We start from the raw sequence: 22784 nt of genomic DNA on the forward strand, positions 1-22784 counted from the left end.
AGCTGGTAATTAAAAAAAAAAGAAATTTTTAAAAATTTACAAGATAAACAAAAATTTGTCCTGGCATAATGTTGCGTCATAAATAAAAAAAAAACGATAAAAGCATTGAAAATATAAAAAAAAACACCAGCGCGATTAAAACGATAAAAAATTATAACAGCTTTAAAATTTAAATCATAACAAAATTAAACATAAACATAAAAAAATGAATAGAAATGAAAAGCATGAAAAAACAGAATATATATATAAAAAAATTACATTAGGAGTAGCAATAAAATAAAAAAAAATCATTTTAAATCAAACAAGTTCAAAATACAAAAAATAGAAGATAAGTCATTAAAAAATAGGAAAAATTATTAAAATAGAAAACCTCCGAAAATTGAAATTAGAAAAGTGCTGAAAAAATCAACAGTAAATAAGTACACGCAATAATATTTCAGAAGACAATAATTGAAAATAAGATGAATTACTTCTTGTTAAATATTTCACGATATTTCAAGAATATTGACAACTTAAGCCAAATCTCCAGAAAATATAACAAAATTATGCATTTTAAGTTTTATGAGAAACAGCATGTAAAACCACCTTAATAATGTTTTTTAAAGAATTTTATTACAGATTAAGGAAAAGGTTGAAAACTAAATTAAAAAAAAATCAAACTATAATTTTTTTTGTAAGATTATTTCTCTCTTCTTCAGAGGCCATTTCGAGAAACTTTTATTCTATGAAAAACTCAATTTCGCTAGTTTGTTTAAATAGCGTTAGGCCTATTTCACAATCTTGAATCGATATAATTTACTTATTTTGAGAATCTCAAATTTTGCCAGTAATTTTTCAATTTTTGCATGTTTTGTCAGTTTTTCTATATCCTACCTTCAAGAAATTAGTAAAATTAGACTGATAAAACAAAAAGAACGATAACGAACATTTAAAACAGTTTTAATAATCAAAATATTGAACACGACAAAAAACGATACAAAAAACAATTCAATCGAAAAAATCTAGCAATAACTTTACAAAGTGATATAAACGATAAATCACTAGAAACAATAAAAAAAAAGAAAAAAAACAATACTTAGTAGAAATAAAATTTTACAAAACGATAAAAACGATAAAAAATTCTAAACATTCCAAATTTTGCCTACAATTTCCCACACCGTCCACCGATACAGTTCTGTTTGTTCGGATTCCACAAAACTGGGCAAACCAGGAGTTAGGGGAGGTTGAAAAGGTTCTGACCTAAACCCAAGTAACATTTTTTTCCAAGAGCTCTACAAGAGCTCTTCAAGATAGCTACAGCATAGCAGTTTGGACCGTGGTAGGATAAAATTCTCTTCAAAACTTCTTCAGGAGTTTGGAAGAGTACTTGAAGAGAGTTTTATCCTACCGCGGTCCAAACTGCTATGCAGACGCTATCTTAAAGAGCTCTTGTAGAACTCCTGGGAAAAAATGTTACTTGGGAAGCCAAATGCGATTCGTCGTCGTGACTGTCGTTGGTTGGTCGTCGTCGTGCTGGCCCGGTTTTTCCCCTTTCCAGCCTGGGCTCTAACATTAGCTCAAACGCTGTGCTAGCAGCTGGTGTCCTAGCATATTTGCCTACATTCAGGCTGGCCTTCCCATTGTTGCCTCTCCGTGAGCCTTTATTACAGGAAAAGTTGTATGGCTCATGAAGCAGTTGCTTGCTGTAGCTAACGAGGAAGCTTGGAGGTGTTGGAATTATGAGAATTGCATTTCTTTTGAATTTTACTGTAATTTGAGGTTTTTCAGTCATGTTGGCAACACTGGCTTCAAAATATTTTTTTGATGAAATTTGTACTGAATTTCCAAGCTTTTCAACTATTTCAAGTAAATATCCAAAAATGTAAAAACTGTCAATTTAACCAACAAAAAAAAATGCTGGCAACACTGCCAGTTAAGCACACAAAGCCGCGTGTGCGTGATTCGCCGCCATAATGTTCATAACTCGCGCCATGTCCTTTCTCCAAAGCTCCAGGAAGTGGAAGCAGCAAGCGAGGTGACCGTAACGATGCTGTCGTAATTTATAAACTTTGTATTTATTATCCGAATACCCGCTTTTAGTCGACCTCCTCCCTCTCCACAATAATGGTGTGGAGGTCGTTCGTTAGTAATCCGTCCCCGCCGTACAACCAAAGCTTCTATGGCAACCACTGCGGGCGCACTTCGATCTGCTGGCATTGTTGAGCGGGAGACCCACACACGTGTGGGGAAAAGTGGAAAATTGTTTTAATTGGTATTAACGCTTCCTCGTGAGCGAGTGAATTTGAGCTGCAAATATAGGGGAAAGTTTGGAAGGTCGCGGGGAAAATTTATTTATGTAATGTTGTGGATACTTGCTAGATTAGCTTTTTTTGTGTTTGAAAAATTTGAATGTTTAATGTTTGGGCTTGTTTTAAGGATAGTTTTAAAAAAGTAAAAAAAGCAATTTGTCAATTTTTTTTTTCGTTTGACAAATTAATATCATGTTTATATTAATATTTTGAATTTTTATGAAATTTCATTAAAGAGCAAAAATAACGTTTTGTCAATACTTAGATATTTTGGAAACTTATAATTGCAAAACTACACAGAAAAAAAATCATGGTAATATTACATCTGAGAGGGGTAAATCTTTTATGTCAGAAAAAATGTGTAATTTTACATATGATTATGTGTAATTCAGTGTTGGTATTATCGCGCTCTCGCGAGAAAATTTTCTTTCTCTCGAGTTCTCGCCGCGAGTCTCGAGCTGCCGAGAGAAACTCACCGATTGCCCGTGCTCTCCTCCGTTCGCGAACGGGCTTTCTCGCGAGCCAGAATTGCCCGTTCGCGAGAAGTTGAACGTGTTAGAAACGAACAAAAAACAACACAGCGATTGAAGTTACAACTCTATACCATCGCCTGGTTCGTATTCATAAGCCTAATAAACAAATTGCTAGCTTGGGGCGAACGGCTAGCACGAGGCGCTCGCGGCGAGAGCGAGAACGCGAACGAAAATGCGAGCGTGAGCGAGAAGAGAAAAGTACTATAAGTTCTCTCCCTCGTTTGCGAGCGAAAAAAATGCTTTCCTTCTTCTCGCTCGAATTCCAACAATGGTGTAATTTTACCACTATTCTGGTGTAATGTCGCATTTTCAGTCTAAATTGAGGTAACATTACAACCTTCCAAAATTACACCTTCCAAATTTACACAATTATTTACTGTGTACTGGACAGGTGAAGTATAAAGCATTTAAAAACTCTTTTTTCATTCAAATGATAATATGTGGCTCGTTATTTTTTATCTTTTTATTTTTCTGCTTTTATTTAAATTTTCCGAAAACTAGAAAATTTCTATGAAAATAGACATTAAATCAACTGAAAACAGTGTAATACGCATTTTCCTGCGTTGATTCTAGTTTTCAACATGATTCAATCAGTTTCAAAATATTTTAAATTACTGGACTAAGGTTTAACGCATATGACAACAATTTTTCACTTTTATTATGAATCAATGATTTTTAAAGGGGGCATCCTCTCGACTTTTGTCAGAGTCAAGAGACATGAACTTAAAAAAAAAATCACTTGTTTAACTATTTTTATCAATTTGTCCTCGTCACCTCTTTCAACTTTGCCGAAGACACCAAATCGATTAGAAAATATACTTGCAATATACAGGTTTTTGAATGTTTTCGTACCTAGAGCACAAAAACCTAAAAATGTATTTTTTCGCTTATTTTTGGCTTAAAAAATATTTTTTTTTACAATTTTGAATATTTTTCATAAAATTGTAATATGATGTTCACTTCTTTATGCAAATTTTATGAAATAAGATACAATCTTTGTCAAAATACAAATACTTTCAATGAGTTTCATTTCAAGATAATCCATTCGAATTAGTACTGTTTTTTTCCGTTTTAGCCTTGGTGTCGAAAAATTGAATCTTGCTTAAAAAATTATATTTTTCTTTCGTTAGTGCTTAAAGTATGTCCAATTAGATCATTACAAATTTTATTTTAGGGTGTTTGTCTTCTTCTTTCTTAAAAAAAATGTCCCCAAACAAATAGAGAGCAAAACAATGTTACTACAAAACATGTATTGTACGCTAATAAATACGTTTGTTCTTGAACTTTAAAATTTTTTGATTTACAAAATACGTAATATTTCAGGATTTTTTTTAACATAAGTTAATTGATATTTTGCAGCAAATTGAAAGCAGTTACGTTTTTGAAAATGTTATGATGCTTTTTGATACAATTCAATATTTTGAAAATTAAAATTACATTTTTTTGTTTGAACTATTGTTTTCACAAATTCCTTCAATGATGAAGTAAAATTATGATTTTTTTGACAATGCTAACAGTTTGTCAGAATTTAAATTATTCAAACAATTTTTTTAAGCAACGTGTAGAGATGCAAATTTTCTCAAAATTTACAAATTTACAATTTCTCAAGACAGTGTTGCCAAATATGCAATCTTTATGAATATTATCAAATAGCTCGATTTGTTCACAGTGTGTTTGATTTAAAATGCTCTTATTTTTAACAAAAAAAAACCTATCAGAAATATTTATATTTTTTTCAAATCAAGACTAACACAAACATTCAATAGAACACCCATTTGAAATGTTAGTCCTGATTAAAAAAAATGTAAATATGGTTTTCGAAAAGATCAGAAAATTAAACGAATGTTTCACATTTCAACAATGAAAATCGATCCATTAGTTGCTGAGACTATGGCTGAGACTTAGCAAACATCAATTTTCCTGTTTTTTTTCATGGCAATATCTCAGAAACTAAGGGTCGTATCAACACAGTTCAAATAAGCAAAATATAGAGAATTTTCTCAGCTTTCCAAAAATACTGAAAATCTCCGACTGTTTTATAAAGATACCTAAAAATGGCTATAACTTGAAAACGATGCAATTTATCAAAATTTCAGTAAAGTACTTTTTAATTGTAAATTCAATTTTACATCGAAAAATGAAGTTGAAAAAATTTTGCGATCAATATTTCGAATTTTTGAAAAAATCTGTATTGATTAAAAAATTCATAACTCGGTCAAAGATTTTTGCCCATTCTGGAAATTTCTGTAAAGTTGGCATTTGATGTAACCTAAATATATCAGAAAATAAAATAAAATAAAAGTTTTTTTTTTTGAAAATCAAAATGAGTGAAGTTAAATAAAAAAATCACAAATTTTTTTTACCGTGTATTTTTCTTATACAACTTTGCCGAAGACACCAAATCGATCGATTTTTAAAAATTCCTTCAAAAGATACAGATTTTTGAATTTGCATATATCATTTTTGTATGGACATCCGCCACAGTTGTATGGAAAATTATATGGACAAACAAATGATGCAAAATGGCTTCTTTGGGCATACCAAAGGCGCCAAAAAAATTCAGCCGGATTAAAAAAAAACACAAAAATTAAAATTAAAAATACCGATTTCGTAGAGAATTGCTCATAGACAAAAGTTTCCGTACAGGGGGGTACAGGCAAATATTTGACTCACTGTAGATTAGAGGTGGGCAAAAAAAAGCGAGCCGCTCAAAGAGCCGGTTCATTAAAAAGAGTGAATGAACCATGGTTCACAAAAAAGAGAGCCGTGGTTCATTTTGAAATGCCGATCTGTTGAAACAACCGTTCCAAGATGATCAGATTTCTAAACTTCTGTCTTTTTTTAGTTTCAAAATATAATTCACTAAATTACTAACAAATTGTAGTATTATATTTGTTTTTGAGGATTAAAAATTAAAATTTAAACATTTCAATGCTTATAAATTAATCCCTTATGAGTAGAAGTTGTCTTACTTGTACTTCTTCAAGTACTTTAGGCTAAAACGGCAAGTTCATGAAGGGCCATTTCCGAACATAGTGAAAGCTTAATTGATATATTTAATTGGCAGTCTATTGCAACCTTCTCATCAATATACATAGAAAGACACTAATTTGCATTTTTACCAATATTTGAACACCTTTTAAAAGACCCGCCCGTGTGGATCAATCGGACCGCGCACTGGACTCACAATCCAGAGGTCGCTGGTTCGAATCCCGCGGCGGGCGCTATAAAATTCTTTGTGTAAATATGGGTATTCGGCGCCGTCGCTCCGTGCCATACTTTCATACACTTAGGAGCCCAGGGCGGCGAAGTCCTTGTAGATAAAAAGGAAGACACTAGTGGTTGGAACTAGCAATGGTGGCCGACAGCTATAAAGTCAACTTCGTTTTCGTTTAAAAGTTATCAAACCCATATTTTTAGTATTATTTGAAATTACTCCAATAGTAAATTTTAGTAATTTCTAAACAACATAAAACCCTTTTCACTACAAAACTGATCATGAAGATACATTTAAGTACTACTTAAATATACATTTGAGCCTTTCAAAATGCCTAACATGGAAAATCGGCAAAAAAAAACTAAATAGCCCATAAGATTGAGGCGAAAAATTGTTTACTTGGTTTGGCTTTTCTAGACTTTATCAATGAAATCAGAATATAGAAACAGAAATAAACGCAATTTCGTAAAATTAAAAGAAAATTTCTTGTTTGTTTGCAAACAAATAATTTTCTCGTTTATTTTCATCAAATTATTGGTAAAAGTCCAATGATAAACCCAAAAAAATCAAACACACATGTTTAAAAATAGCATTTTTATCATTTTTTTGTTAAAAAGAGCGAAAGAGCCGTGCAAAAGATCCGCTCTTTTTTATGAGCGAGCGGAAATGAGCGGTTCCTTAAAAAGAACGGTTTTGCCCACCTCTACGTGTAGATGGCTCTAATGAGGAGGGATTTAGACCGTTGCCAATATTTTTCAAATTTTTTGTTTATCGTAATTGGTTCGAAAAATCAGGGGGCAAAAAAATATTTTTTCTTAAAACTGGAAAATTTCAAAGGAAATAGAAGTCTAATCGACTCAAAACAATGTAAAACGCCTTATTCTGCATTGATAAACATATTTAGGTTATTTGGGCTTGTTTAAAAATATTTTGAACATTTATGTAAATACAATGTTCAGCACCGCAAAAACTTTTTTTCTCACAAAAATCAAATTTTCGTCAATACTTAGAAATTTTGGAAACTTATGATTGCAAACTGGACAGCTGTTAACTGTTATGCATTTAAAAAAACTTTTTTGCAATTACGTCGTGAAACTACTTACTTTTCCTGTCATTCTTGAACGACGAAATAGCCTACTTTTCTGTACCAAAAATAACAGAATCGAATAGCAACACTTTTCAAAATAAATGCTGAAAGGTTCTACTTTTCAGCACTGAAATAAGTGCTGAAAAGTTGAACTTTTCAGCACTAGTTTCGAAAAGTAACACTTTTCAACATTTTTTTGATTTAAACGATTTATTGACAAAAAACATGAAAATTTGACTTAAAATTTCACTGAATGGGTGTTTTTCGGAATTGCAAAAAATGTTGTATGGAACTCGTTGCAAAACTTGATTTTTTCAGCACTCGTCGTATTTATCCAACTCGGTGAACCTCGTTGGATAAATGTACGACTCGTGCTGAAAAAATCCTCTTTTTGCAACTTGTTGCATAAACTACTATTTTCATTCAAATGTTGAAACTGTGACCTGTGGTTTCAATTTTTTAAGTTTTTTTTATTTATTTTTTTTGGACTTTGGTCAGAGTCAAGAGACATAAACTTCAAAAAATATTTGCAACAGCTTTATGATTTTTTGAAAAAAGTGTTAAATGATTTACATTTGTTTGTCTGTGCTGATTCATATTATTTGGTCAGAGTTTTCTGAGCTGCATGAGAAAAAAATTAAAAAAAATCCGTAAATAGATTTACAATGCCTGAAAAAGTATATAAAAAAATGAAACAAGCAAAAGATTGTGACGAAAACTTGTTGAATAATACAAAGAAAGAAAAATAGGATAAATGTAATTTTAAGTATTAAAAATGACAAAGCAAAAAGACAAGTTTTTTGGTATTACCAAGTTTGTTTAAAATCTTGCGTGTGAAACTCAAGGAAAACTTGCATACTTTAAGGCTATTTTTACCAGCACCACTCCTAATTTTATGCAACACTCAACGCAAGGCCCATAAACCAAACTCAGACTTCCCCTCCTGCACGAGACGCGCTTCTCCCTCCAAGCCCCAGCAGTTCCCCATGACCTACACCACGCACGCACCACCCCGCGGTCACTGAACGCCCCGTGCCATCGATGACGGTCTTAAGGGCGTTCCGAAAAACGCATAAAAATAAAACGGAAGCAAGACAACAAAAAGAAGTCGAGGGGGTTCACCCCCTCAAACTGACCATTACCGCCCGAAAAACAACAGCAAAACGTAAACAACGTCGCTGCGTGACCTTGCCGCCCCAGCTGTCAAAAATCTGGCTGCGTCCTGACGCGGGATGCTGCGCGGCGTCGCCGCGAAAGCTCTCCAGAACATCTGGGCGACCAAGGCGGTATACTGGTGAAGGTGTTGGCGTTCGTAACGGGACTCTAGCATGGCTGCGCCATGGCCTACTGCGCACCCGAGTGCCCCGGTGGTGCACCCGAACGGTTCGGCTCCGCGGGACGGACCTGACCTTTTTTTCGGGCCGTCCGCGGCACCAGTTTTCCTTAGCTTGTTGGCCGTGCCGGACGACGACGACAACGGCGGTTCGGTGTGACGACCGTGTTTCGCGCGCGCTTCGTCGGGGTCGGTGTGTTGACGAATCTGTGTGAGACACACGAGAGGGGAGAGTTCCGGAATTCCTGCGGATAAAATTTCGAGGGAGGTAGGGAGCGCCTGCCGGAAGTTCTGGAAGTTCCACGTGGGAGAGTATCGCGGGGAAGTGTTGCGAATCTGGGGAAGAAACCAGACGGGGCAGATTTGACAGCTGGTGGAAGCTGGGCAAGGCCTGCTTGGTTTAGGAAGACGACACAGCGGATGCAGTGAGAACAGTGCGGGCGGACCCTTTCGGGAAACGGTGGATCCGAACGCAGTAGGCGGAGTGAGGGAGATCAAAGGGATTGCCAAATCTAAGGCAGATCATCTGGGCTCGCGTGAGGGAATTCCGAGAAGTGTTTACATCCTCAAACCCCAAGGATTGTGCGGGGAGGTGTTTACGACGGCAACCCTTGCCCATTATGGATATCGACGAAATCAAGAAGTGATCAGCAAATCTGGTTGTTCGGGCCCCAAACAATTTCACCACGCAGGCACACAAAACCCGAAAGGATTCTCGGAAGAGTACATCAAATGTGTTGAAAGCCGCCCTCACCTTAACAATTGGGGGGCCTCTTTTTGTGCGAAGAAATCCCTCGAGAGTTGGAAGACCGTGAATCCCTCCCCCCAAAAGGATTCGCTCGAGTACAAAAGAAGGAGTTTTGGGAGGAAAAAAAAGGGCAGTGGAAATTTCAAGTGTGAGCAAGAAGATCAACCGAAAAGAGTTAAGGTTCTTTCGAAAAAACGGGGGGGTCTTCGACGGTAAGAAGAAGAATCAAGTGCGACCGCGACCAATCTGGAAGAAGAAGAAGAAGCAGTGTAAATTGTGAAGGTGTGTGTAACCGCTGATTGTGACGTGACCGTGAGTTCACGGAGGAAGAAGGAGGCTTTACCTTAAGGATTTACCCCAGAAGAAAAGAAGGCAAAAATTTGGCCAAAGTTCATCAGCCTGAGAGCATCGTGAAAAAAAGAGAGAGGAAGCTGCCAAGAAAAAAAAACACGTGAGTATTTACCATGTGGGGCGGAAAAGTTGCGTTGTTTTTTTCTCGTTTTGATGGATATTGGAGCTGAAAGGTCCTGAGATTTGGCCACGTGTTGGCCCGCAGGGTGGCATCGAAGTTTGGAGGGGTTGATCGGAAGTTCCGGGAAAAGGGGGGAGGAGGTCACAGTTCTCAAGATGGGTGGAGCTGTGATTTGAAGGAGTTGAGGATGACAGTTTGTTCACTTGAAAAAAAAGGGAATTTTACATGTAAAACTGTGTAATTTTACCTCTGTTCCATTGTTGATACACTTTTTCATAATTCGATACTACACAGTAAAAAAATATATCTTAATTTGCCATTCCGGAATGTTGACAGATGTGGAGTCTCAAAAAAGGTGTGGTATTACCTCTTATAATATGTAATTTTACATATTCCACATGAATTAAGGTAAAATTACACCGAAAAAGAAGTAATACTCAACTACAAAAATTTTCAACCTTTAAAAAATTGTTTTTATTTTACTGTGTATGATGAGTGGAAAAATGGAAAGAGTTTCTATCGATTCACACGGAACTGTACTTATTTAAACTGTTGAACACATTGGAAAGTTATTTTGCATGTTAAAAGTGTAGAATATTCATAGTTGTGAACAGTAAAATTTCAAGGTAATTTCACCTCGGGGAAAGTGGACAGATTTTGTGTCCGAAAAAAATGTGTAATATTTCCACTTGAAACTTGTAAATTTACATCTATTCATCTGTATTTAAATTTATTCCAAATAAATTGAGGTAAAATAGCATCGAAAATGAGGTAATAGTCAACAGTGATTTTTTTCAATCATCCAAAATTTAAGTTGTTTTTAACTGTGTGAGTTATGTTTTCTCCAGACACAAAATCTTCATCAGGTTTTGCACAATTGTACATATTTTGGTTGTGATTCCATTCACACCACAATTTTGGTAAATTTTCTCAAAATAGAGAATCATTGGGTAATGTTAACAGATTTCGTAAAAATCGTAACATAACCATAAAAATGTTTAAATTTACATATTTTCATGTGTAATTTCCCATACTGCCCCTGATCGCATAAATGTCCCATATGCATTTTCATCGATTTTGAGTTATTGATGCAGTTTGGTTCAAAATTGTGTCCTCTTTCGAAAGAGCCTATAACATCCAGTACCTTTTTCTAGAAATCAGGAGGAAATCCAGTTTTTTCGCGAAAACTTAACATGTAGCCTTATGTATGGGACAAACTTCAAACGCGTTTTTCTCAGCTTGCTGTTTTTGCATATGGGACATTTATGCGAACATGGGCAGCATAGTCCACATACATTTTAGTAAAATAACATCGAAAAAGAGGTAATATTCTAATTACTCAATCATCCAACACAGAAAAAAAAATCATGGTAATATTACATCTGAGAAGGGGTACATCTTTTATGTCAGAAAAAAGGTGTAATTTTACCTCTGGAAATGTGTAATTTTACCACTTTTCTGTTGTAATGTCACTTTTTCAGTCTAAATTGAGGTAAAATTACATCATAAAAGCTGTAATATTCAACCTTCCAAAATTAAAGCTTCCAAATTTACATTATTTTTTTCTTTGAAGACTAAACTTTTGTTTCACTGTGTAGCTGTACAAATGGATCTTTTTTCCTGGTCATTATTTTCTGGGCATTCTTTTCAATAATTGGAACCATTTGAGTGCTGGGAAATTCAATGAATGTTAAAGACAAATACAGAAAAATTTAAATACTGGAAAAAAAATCAGAAAGGTACACAGCAAAAAAAGTTGAATTTTGGAAGGTTGAAAATTTGGTAGGTTGAATATTACCTCTTGTTTGTGTAATATTACATAAAAAATGTGTAAAAATGTGAACCTGATGAATATTCTTTGATTCCTGATGTAATATTACACATTTTTTCGACACAAAATCTGTCACCATTTCCTGATTAATATAACCACCATTTTTTGTCTGTGTATACTACACAATAAATCTCATACAAAATAAGTACAGTGGGCTCTCTCGTTGTCTATATTGAAATGACCGTCGAGAGCGGGAGGTATCAAATTGTGGAACGAAAAATCAAAGCATGCTTCTTAAAGAGACTGAAAAATTTATTGACAGCTGGAACAATATTCATATCGAGAAGATCAACAGTCAGAGGGTCGACTGTAATAGGATTTAACAAAATTGTGATTCTGGACAACCGAAAATACTCAGAAAAAATAATTCCGAAAGTTACAACGTCGAAGATGAAATTTAAAAAAAACGTACATATTTAAATGCGATTTCACGTAAATTTGCAACCAACCACAAGTGAAAACATGATTTTACGTGAGAATCAGACGATTACATCGAATCCTCCCGGGTACACCAACCGAGTTTACATGTAATTCAAAACTCGGTGTCATGTAAATTTACACTTTTTCCTGCGTAGGTGATCCTTGTGGTTTGAATTTAACATTTAATCACACAAAATGTTGTCAGATTTGGTGTAAGAAAAATTTGTGTTATATTACTTTTTAAAATGTTCAAAAATTACATGTGCAATTTTACTTCTTTCAAGAAAATTTAACTATTATTGTTACTGACGTGTTACATATTTCTGCGTGTAATACTTTTTTTTTAATATTGCAAATAAAAACATCCAGATTTAAAAAATATTTTTTAAAGTTTATGTCCCTCGTCTCTGGTCGGGAGGATGGGGGAGGGGGTTTAAAAATATTGAAGGTAAAAATTAACCTATTTTGCACAGTAATTTTGGTGGCAGAAGTAACATAAAACACGATGTTTCTGACGTGAATAAAAAATTACATCGGCGTGGTGGAATTCTTATATTGCTTTAAGCACACACCAGATTACATGAAAAGGTGTAATTTTACAGGTGTTAATTTTCAATTCGCTCATCACTCGAATTCATCACACTACATCTTTTCTTTTTTAAATGCTATATGTCATATTTAGAAGTTTGCGTCGGGTATTGAAATAATTTTAAATTTGAAGTGTTTTGTTGATGAATGTTGTTTCTTACGTGCCATGTTATATGTTATTCATCAGGCATTGCTGAAATAAAAAAAAAAACATTGGAATGATTGCACAGAAAAAAATCCTATGGTAAAATCGCATGCAAAAGCATGCTCATCACCTTCGTCAAAATAAACACTTAATATTACACGCTGCATGTACAATTTTTCTAAACACAAAAAAAAGTTGCAACCGACGGGACTCAAACCAAGCACCTACAGTCAGACGTGCATCGGCACTCAATAGCACTTGACAGTTTTTCTAAGGCCATGGCTTGGCAAATGCATCAAATCGGTTTGTTTTATACAATAAGTATGTTTTTTTCATTGCACTATAAGTTACTGAACGACCGAAACCTTTATCTTCACTTATTCGCCAGTTTTAGCGATGAAGTGCTATTTGAGTGCTAAATAGCACATTTAGCACTTGAAATATTTGTGTTATTCAAATCACTATTAATTTGTTGGTAATGCACATTGTATAGTGAAAAACGATAATTATAGACATCGAACTAAAGTTTGATGTGTTGCACAGTGAGCAAAGATTCACTCTGCCGGTTTGCTTCGGCCATCATCTCAAAATGTGGTAAAGTGCTATTGAGTGCCGATGCACGTCTGCCTACAGTAAGGACTGGCGCCTTAGCCCGCTCGGCCATCAGACCGATGGAAAATGGAAAGGATAAACGTATATGTGAGCTTGACATTTCGGTAAAGTAGGTTTCCCATACTGATGGGCTAGATATTTCAGGGTGTAATTTTACACAGAATTTCATAAAATATTGCAAAATTTATTTTACACCCAGGCCTTTTACACGCAGCTGGATTACTACTTTATTTGCTGTGTGTGTTATGCTTCATATAATTGTTCTAGGCTGGAAGCTTAGTTTTTAAAATCATCATTTTCGTTTTCAATAGGTCGATAATCTTTGAGAAATTGAGATTGAAAAAAAAAAAATAGTTGCGACCACTTTTAATTCGATTTTGAGAAAAATGGTACATTTTTCGATTTTCAAAAACTTGCTGTGGTTGTTTATGAGTTCTTTTTTTGTATTTTTTAAGCTGAATTAGTTTTCTGAAAATTTGTTAAAGAAACATTAAAGATTGGTGTTGGCTTTCTTGAGGTACAGCCGCCAAATATAAATAGGTAATTAATAAAATTGAATTTATTCAAGTATCACCTAAATATTACATAACTTTCAAAAGCCGTTTTCGCAGAAGTTTCCGGTTTGCATTGCCAAAAAAAATCAAAATATGTTTACTTTTTTGTAAGAAAAAAAAAAACATTTATAAAGTCATAACAAACATTTGCACATTTGCAAAGTTGGTCTTCATTTAAAAATTGTAAAAAACTGATGTTGGGGAATAAATTTGGAGTGACATGAAAATTTATTTTATTTTCAATACATTAAGCAGGTCTTAGCCAACATCTACAATTATTTCAAAGACACTGTATTCACAAAAAAAATTCAGTAAAGTAACCGAAAACAAAAATTAATATGTAAATAAATCGGCGAAGAGAATTGCTAACATTCAAACATTTTTAAAATTTGTTTATCAGCTTCATCAGCTCTAAAAATAAAATTCTGGAAACAAAACAATACTAAGGATTATTGTCAAATACTAGTTTATTAGGGTGCGGGACTTTGCCAAATGTCGTTTCGCCGAATGGACATTTCGCCGAATTAAAAAAAAAAGAGAAAACGAAAAAGGAAAAAATAAATAGAAAAAGAAAAGGAAGTAAAAAAAAAGTACTTAACGGTACACATCAACCATAGCTTTTGCACCCAGATTTCTGTTACAAACATTTTAGTATCTTCAATACTACGGGAACTATCGATATAATGTTTTATTCTTCCCCTAAATTACTGTCTAGTTATTTACAACAAAGTTTGATTATTTTTACAATCAGATTCATGCAGGATTGGGTCCGTAAAATTGACAATTTCGGAATAAGAAGACAACAACTTCCTTGGTTGCTGTGGACCCTTAAAAAGGGTTTGAGAATACATCTGTGAGTTTTTGCATTCTTTCAAACATGAATCGTTCTTTGTTTTAGCTTTTGGTAATTTTGGTGTTTATATATTTTTGTTTACCTTTAATTTTAATCTTTTTTTAATTCGGCAAAACGTACCAGATTCAGTTTATTAAATAAGTTGCAAAGAAAGTTTTTTTTTCAGCACGAGTCGTACATTTATCCAACGAGGTTTACTGAGTTGGATAAATACAACAAGTGTTGAAAAATCCAGTTTTTCAACGAGTTCCGTTCAACATTTTTTGCAATTCCGAAAAACACCCATTGAGTGACATTTTAAGTCAAATTGTCTTGTATTTTGTCAATAAATCGTTTAAATCAAAAAATGTTGAAAAGTGTTACTTTTCAGCATTCTTTTTGAAAAGTGTTGCTATACGATTCTGTTATTTTTGGTACAGAAAAGTAGGCTGTTTCGTCGTTCAAGAATGACAGGAAAAGTAAGTAGTTTCACAACGGAATTGCAAAAAATATTTTTTCAAGGTTTTTTTTCTACAAAAAAGTTTTTTGTTGAGTCCTTAGATAAAAGCCGTTAGAGTTTCCAACTGAACTTTGAAATAACTCACAGCTGAAAGGAACCACAAACTCTGTTATGTACTTAAATGAACTAATTGAATTGAAAGGAATTGAAAAAAGTTTTTTTTTTATTTTTTGTTCATTCTTACTCGAGATATCGTGGCAATCATAATGCAACTCCGTATTTTGAGGAAAAAATCACTTTTGTTCGTTCAACAGTTTGCAATACTCGTGACAAAGTAATGTTAACTGTTGAACAAACAAAAGTGTTTTTTCTCGAAATATGGAGTTGCATTACGGTTGCCACGATATCTCGAGTAAGAATGAACAAAACAAATTTGAAAAAACTTGTTTTCAATTCCATTCAATTCAATTTTTAATTTTTAATGATTAAAAAGACGGGAAGTGTCGATGCTCCACTTTTTTTTAAGGGGATAAGGGAATATCTCCACGGTTTCCGCAAGTAAGTTTCGCTTGGAGTTGGGCGGTTTTTGGGAAGGCATTAGGTCTGGGATACGCTCTAAGCAAGCTTTGCGACCAATGGCATAATGAGTTCAAAGGTTATAGTTTTACCGGATCGGATCGGATATGGCTGTGGAGACAATTACCGTTTAGTTGTATGTTTTCTGTATAGAGTTGAATAAAAATTCCAATATTTTACTTGAAACAATTGCATAAAATTAAACCTTCCAGGGCAGACGGTAATAACAAAATTCATGCCATTTGAGTTACAAATATTGTTAATAATAAAAAGTGTTATGGAAAATTCTTGCAAAATCAATTTTTGAGTTTAATAACAGTTTATGTTATCATAATAAAATTTGTTATTGGTCTGATATTGGTTGAATGCCTAAACAACTTTAGAATAACATTTTTTTGTTATGGAAAAATAACTCCAACTGTTATTGGGATGATTGGATTAGTTGTTAAAATAACAAAAAAGAATAACAAAGATTTGTTCGCCGGGACCGTGGTGTAGGGGTAAGCGTGATTGCCTCTCACTCAGTTGGCCTGGGTTCGATCCCAGACGGTCCCGGTGGCAAATTTTGAGACGAGATTTGTCTGATCACGCCTTCCGTCGGACGGGAAGTAAATGTTGGCCCCGGACTAACCTAAAGGTTAGGTCGTTAGCTCAGTCCAGGTGTAGGAGTCGTCTCCCTGGGTCCTGTCTCGGTGGAGTCGCTGGTAGGCATTTGGACTAACAATCCAAAGGTCGTCAGTTCGAATCCCGGGGTGGATGGAAGCTAAGGTGTAAAAAGAGGTTTGCAATTGCCTCAACAATCAAGCCTTCGAACACCTAGTTTCGAGTAGGAATCTCGCAATCGAGAACGCCAAGGCAATGCTGTAGAGCGAATAATTTGATTTTTTTTAAAGATTTGTTCGAAGAATAACTCAAAATGTTATTAGTCTGTTATTACAAAAACAATCCAGTAACAAAAAATTCAAATCGACGAATAACAATTCTTGTTATAAATAACATAAAATGTTATTGGCCTATTATTTTTGAATAACAAAAAATGTTATTCCCACGTTATTTCCGTCTGCTCGGGTTCTTTTATAATTTATGATTAACAGATCAAGCGGTAGACAAAATCAGGCCAAACTAAATCTCAACTGCCTGTCAAGTATACCACTACCTATTTCAACCCGATTTCCCTTAAAATGCCCATCCAACCGGCCAAACTCTACCAGTCGTCTGTTAGTCCCTCAGTCTCAACGTCCAAGCCCCGTGCCAGCATGTCTTCGTCCGAAAGTGTCAGCCAGAAGCGTCCAGCCGCCGACGACGTCGTCGGTGTCAGCCCGGCCAAGCTGGTGCCCGCCCCCCCTCAGGAATCGGCCCTGATGATTCCGGAGATTGCGGAGCACATCTTCCGGTTTTTGCCCGCGCGTCAGGTCGTCAAGCTGCGCTCGGTCTGCGCCCGGTGGAAGGAGCTCATCGACGGATCTTCGCGGCTGATGAGTCGAGTTTGGATCAAGTTCCCTAGCGGTGACAAGTTGGTGCAAGACTATCGGCTCAAGTTTTTCCCGGCGGGGGCAAACAGTATTGCCGTGGGGTCCAATGAAATTGAATACGTGGATTCGTGGTGGCCATCGCTTGGGCAGAAGTTGGCTCATTTCAAGGTGGATTATTTTGGAGGTAACGAGCATCACTTGATAAGAATGCTGCAGCATTCACCCGGGCTGAAAAGTTTTCACTTGGGATCCATACGTTATAATCTCAAAGAAGAATGCACTTCATATGCTAGTTTGAAGGAACTCGAGCAACTTACGATCAATAGCTCCAACCTAACTCTGAGCCTGATCTGTCCACGCTTGAAACGCGTCCGATCGACCGCCACGGGGGCAAAGTTCAACCAATTCCTAATTTCAGTGCGAGATTCCGTCGAAGATTTAACCTCCAAATGCACCAAAGATATGCTGTTTTCGTTGGTGCACATGAATCGCTTGAAGCGGCTGGACTTGTCCTTGCACGAGATGTCATTTGACGATTTCCAGCAGACACTCTACACGATCACGGAGGAAATGTCCGAGTTGGTCTCTCTGAAGTTTTCAATGCATAACCAAGGGGTTCAAAACGAGTTGAAATTGACCACTTTAGGTTCTCTAGCAAAGCTGGAATGCTTAGAAATAGGAGCTACACATGATAAATCATCATCATATTGTAAACCAAGCATAACATTTGGCAACGCTGCCAATCCCGAATTAAAGGAACTCAGCTTAACCGGACTGGATCTATACGGAAGTGAAATTGAACAATACTCCAGCCAATCAACCTGCCTGCGTAAAATTAAACTCCATAACTGTAGATTGTTGTTTTGGCAACAACTGTATTCCATAGTTCGACCGCACTGTCAGTGGCTGGAGCATTTGGAGGTTGGCGGTTGTAGGGTGCACAATTTTGATTATGGCAAGAGATTTTTTTCAAGTCAAACGACGATCGAAGACGCCGTCGTCGAACGGATCATCAAGGAGTGTCGCGTTCTGAAGCTGCTGGCGATCGACGGCGGTGTGCGGCTTACGGCGAGCTTGCTGGAGATTTTCCAGCGTGGGCTGGCGAGCAATTAAACGGGAAAAACTTTATTCACGAACTTAATGAAAGAATAAACAAAAGTGCTTAAACATCTTAACAAAAATGGTCGTATCATTTCTTACCTTGTTCCACGTTCCACGAACTTAGAACTAAAAACGATGCAAAGTTATGAGCGGTTTTGCCGGATAAGTTTAGTCCGAAAGATTCATAATGAGTGGTTCTGCAAGATGTCAGGCCACGCCATACAGTTTAAAATAGGTATTAAAGATCATTGCCAATCGGAAAATAGTTTTTTTTAATCTGACAACCCTATCCAAAGTTATGAGCTTTTGGGTGATGTTTGATGCCTATAAATCAGATTCATAACACGAACCGTGAGTTAGAAGGTCCTCCTCTTAAGCCAAAGCTTATTGTTTTCTATTGCTTTTTTTGCGAGCAAAAAAAAACTCAAACTAGTTATGTCATAGACATAACCGGAATGGCGATGGTTATCATAATTTGTGTCAGTTTAGTAAATATCAAGACATTTTCAGGCCACCACAAATGTCTCAATATTGACTCAACTGGAGAACAATAAAATTCATTTGGTAATGAGCAAATCTCTAAAATTTCGCGAATAATTTCGAGACCTGTAATTTGTGTTTTTTTTTAAATGAATGTGAAAAGAAGCCATTTCGAACCACAATTGTTTTTCCATACAAGAATCCGTACAATTTCGTGGGCTGGCCATACAAAATTAGCACGTGAATATTCGAAAGTCATAAAAAAATAAAAATATAAATATTGAAATAACAAGCCATGGATTCAATTTTTGAAGGGGAAAAAGTGTTTCAAAATGCATTTTACACTAGTTCAGTTGTTTTGATTAGACAAAAACAAAAAAATTAGCGAAAAAAAAAAACTTTTTGCGATAATAAACATCGAACATTTTCATAAATTCAAAAGATGTTTAAATCAACCCAAACATGCTTAAAATGATTCTAAACGCAGGAGAATGCATTTTAACTTGATTTCTGCTGATTGCACTTAAATTTCCATTGAAATTTTGAAGTTTTTTGAAATTTTTGTTTTGCATCCTGATTTTTCGGGCCAATTTTGAACGAATGGAGACAAAAAACTTTAAATAAAATTTGTACTAGCCTTACTGAAAAATTATACAGTAGCATGACCGTAACTATGATTTGAGCATTTTGAAAATAAGGCTTGCAATTTGAAATTTAGTTTTTTACCCTCCTCTCCTCGGCCTTGACCAGATCCGAGGGACAAAAATTAATTGAAAATTTGTTCCATATTTAAAAATATCAAAATACTTATTAATAATTTTTAAATTTTTCCAATGTGTTTTAAGGGGCCAAAAATTGCATCTTTTGCGTTGAGTTTAGGCTGGTAGAAAATCTGATAACAGAGTTATGATCTTTTTTCGAAAAAAATGATGACTTTTGAAAAATAACATTTGGCATTTAAAGGCATTTTTTTTAATGTTAAGTTTTTAACAGTCTAAACATAATTTTGGAAGGCTAGGTAAATGTCCTACAATATCCATTATAAGATTTAAAAGATTGTTTTGCTGATTATTAAATTTGCGAAAAAAAATTTCTCAGTGTCATCTAATTAGTTAGTTATTTTTAATGAAATAAAGTAGCAAACAGATTAATATTTAGAAAGGTCCAAAATAAGTAGTTAAGTTTTTTCATGTTGTCGGCTTGGTTAAAAAAAAAATAATTATTTAAATTGAAATTAGCATAAAATTATTCAAAAATATATTGACTTTGAAAAATAAACCTTTTTAGTATAAGCAAAGATTCATCCAAATAAAATAAAAAAGATGGATCGATTTGTGAAAACGTAGAGAATTACTCTTCTGTATCAGAAATTGTGAAAATTATTCTCATTAAGCAACTAGGGGAAATTCTCGTATGTTTGGCAGGTTAAGTACTCGCTCCTAACTCCATCCAATTTGCTGATTTTCACTATTTAAACAACTAATTTTGCAAAATTATGTATAGAAACTTGCTTGCTCACTTCTTCTTGAGGTATTTATCACTCGTTTTCAGTTGAAAACGCTTTTATTGAGCTGTAATTGAAGGTCTAAGTGCTGATATGACAACATTAGAGGCACGCTGGAATTAGATGCTGTGCCCCTACCTTCCTGAATAATTGCAGTTTTTTTTTAAAATTTTGTTAATTTTGTAATTTTTGTAAATTTTGTAATTTTTGTAAATTTTGTAAATTTTGTAAATTTTGTAAATTTTGTAAATTTTGTAAATTTTGTAAATTTTGTAATTTTTGTAAATTTTGTAATTTTTGTAAATTTTGTAAATTTTGTAAATTTTGTAAATTTTGTATGTTTTGTAAATTTAGTAAATTTTGTAAATTTTGTCAATTTTGTAAATTTTGTCAATTTTGTCAATTTTGTAAATTTTGTAAATTTTGTAAATTTTGTAAATTTTGTAAATTTTGTAAATTTTGTAAATTTTGTAAATTTTGTAAATTTTGTAAATTTTGTAAATTTTGTAAATTTTGTAAATTTTGTAAATTTTGTAAATTTTGTAAATTTTGTAAATTTTGTAAATTTTGTAAATTTTGTTACTTTTGTAAATTTTGTAAATTTTGTAAATTTTGTAAATTTTGTAAATTTTGTAAATTTTGTCAATTTTGTCAATTTTGTCAATTATGTAATTTTTTTACAAAACTTGAACCCAGTAGGCTTATTTCGTAGTTGACAGCAACTTTCAAGCCACGACCTCGAAAAGCTTCTCAAAAACAATTTCCTCAACGATGGCAACTCTCGAGGAACAAAAACTGGACCTCCACTTCAAGGAAGATCTGAGCGCCATATTTTCGCTCTCCTTCCTGTACGGACCCGAAGGTATTCCGAAATTTCTTTTTTTTTATAGTAGGTAATCAAATAGTTTAAAAAATGATCTTCCAGTCCGCGCAGCGATCAAACCGTGGACCGCCGTCTTCTACGCGATGGGCTCGAACTTGCTGGACAAGCAGATGCGCAACCGGTACACGGCCTACCTGCTGATGCAGCTCGAGGTCAACCGGGGCGTGCTGACGCGCCCTTTTGACGGCGCTCCGCCCGAGCACATCTCCGAACCGTTGGCGAAAGTTGTCGTAAGTGGTTTATTTGTGAAATTTTGGTGGAACTTGCCTAATTTCAGGCGAAATTTTTTTGATTACTTTTCAAAGGACGCTGAAGAGTACATTCGCTTTTTTGAAAAGTGCGAAAAGTTTTACCTGTCCAAGAAGCACCACGTTGGGGGCGGGGACGAACCGTTCCAGGAGCACCGGATGAGTCCGGCGGAGTTCCTGTACCGGCTGCCGCCGATCTCGGACGGGCTGATTGCGTACGGGGCGTGCTTCAGCAAGGTGGAGTGATGGTGGTTAATGAACTCTTTGGAATGTTTTGATATGATTTGTTGGAATAAATGAATTCAGTTTTGGATGTCTTTACTTTTACGGACTTCAAGATTTGTATCTTAACTTAGATTTTTTCGATCGTCTCCTGTATTACGGACTTCAAGATCCAAATAAGCATTTCTGAGTATAGTTGATTTGAAGTGTGTTCCAGGTTTATCTTCGTCACAGGTAAGTACTTATTCTGTCAACTGTCTACTGTCAATTAGGTGTAATTTCAGGTTCTGTTTCAGTTTCTGTTTCAGTTTCTGTTTCAGTTTCTGTTTCAGTTTCTGTTTCAGTTTCTGTTTCAGTTTCTGTTTCAGTTTCTGTTTCAGTTTCTGTTTCAGTTTCTGTTTCAGTTTCTGTTTCAGTTTCTGTTTCAGTTTCAGTTTCAATTCAATGTCAGCTCAGTTTAAAGTCGGACTAATTATTCGTAGAACACTCCAACCCAACCCTGCCAGAAAAGTAACAGACCCTCACTCAAAGGACAACATTTGCTCTGCCTGAAAGGTAATCAAAAGTATGTCATGTGTACAACCCTGAGCTCTTTCAAAAGCAAATTAATTTACACATTCCCTTACCTGCACTGGTGCAGTACTCGGAAAGAAAATTATTTTCACAGCAAACAAATCCAGTTGTGCAAACAGTCAGTTTTCACTGTTTCTCAAAACAGCTCATAGTTTATGCTTGAGCTGTTGTGTCTTTAAATACGGAAGAACCCAACCCCTTCCAGCGGAGCCACTTCACCACACGTTTGTAAGTGGGCCACTCCCCATGCCAGTTTTGCCATAAGGATCGAGAATACACGACGACGATGGAGATAATCCGAGCTAGACAAAATTATAGCATGTGTGGGCACACTTTGGTAGGACGAGTTTCAAGCAGTGAGGGTGGAAAATGCTTTTCCGGCACGCTCTCGTGGCCAATCGAAGGTCTAAGGGGAACTGAAACAGAAACTGAAACAGAAACTGAAACAAACTGAAACAGAAACTGAAACAGAAACTGAAACAGAAACTGAAACAGAAACAGAAACTGAAACAGAAACAGAAACAGAAACTGAAACAAACTGAAACAGAAACTGAAACAGAAACAGAAACTGAAACAGAAACTGAAACAGAATCTGAAACTGAAAC

The 22784-nt window shown here is 35.1% G+C and overlaps 1 protein-coding gene across 1 annotated transcript; it reads left to right on the plus strand.

Moving 5' to 3' along the window:
• Positions 1-20975: 20975 nt before the first annotated feature.
• Positions 20976-21672, plus strand: LOC119771153. Its single transcript, XM_038266584.1, has 3 exons — positions 20976-21115; positions 21179-21366; positions 21442-21672. Exons 1-3 carry the CDS (start codon positions 21025-21027, stop codon positions 21628-21630), a joined length of 468 nt encoding a protein of 155 aa, XP_038122512.1. The 5' UTR covers positions 20976-21024; the 3' UTR covers positions 21631-21672.
• Positions 21673-22784: the final 1112 nt, after the last annotated feature.

The sequence above is a fragment of the Culex quinquefasciatus genome, chromosome 1 (assembly GCF_015732765.1).
Source record: "Culex quinquefasciatus strain JHB chromosome 1, VPISU_Cqui_1.0_pri_paternal, whole genome shotgun sequence".
Lineage (NCBI taxonomy): Eukaryota > Metazoa > Arthropoda > Insecta > Diptera > Culicidae > Culex > Culex quinquefasciatus.

Excerpts from the sequence above, each read along its gene's own strand:
- LOC119771153 (XM_038266584.1), top strand. The coding sequence starts at position 21,025 with ATGGCAACTCTCGAGGAACAAAAACTGGACCTCCACTTCAAGGAAGAT. Across the intron at positions 21,116-21,178 it reads CTTCCTGTACGGACCCGAAG|TCCGCGCAGCGATCAAACCG; the intron begins GTATTCCGAAAT and ends ATGATCTTCCAG. Across the intron at positions 21,367-21,441 it reads AACCGTTGGCGAAAGTTGTC|GACGCTGAAGAGTACATTCG; the intron begins GTAAGTGGTTTA and ends TACTTTTCAAAG.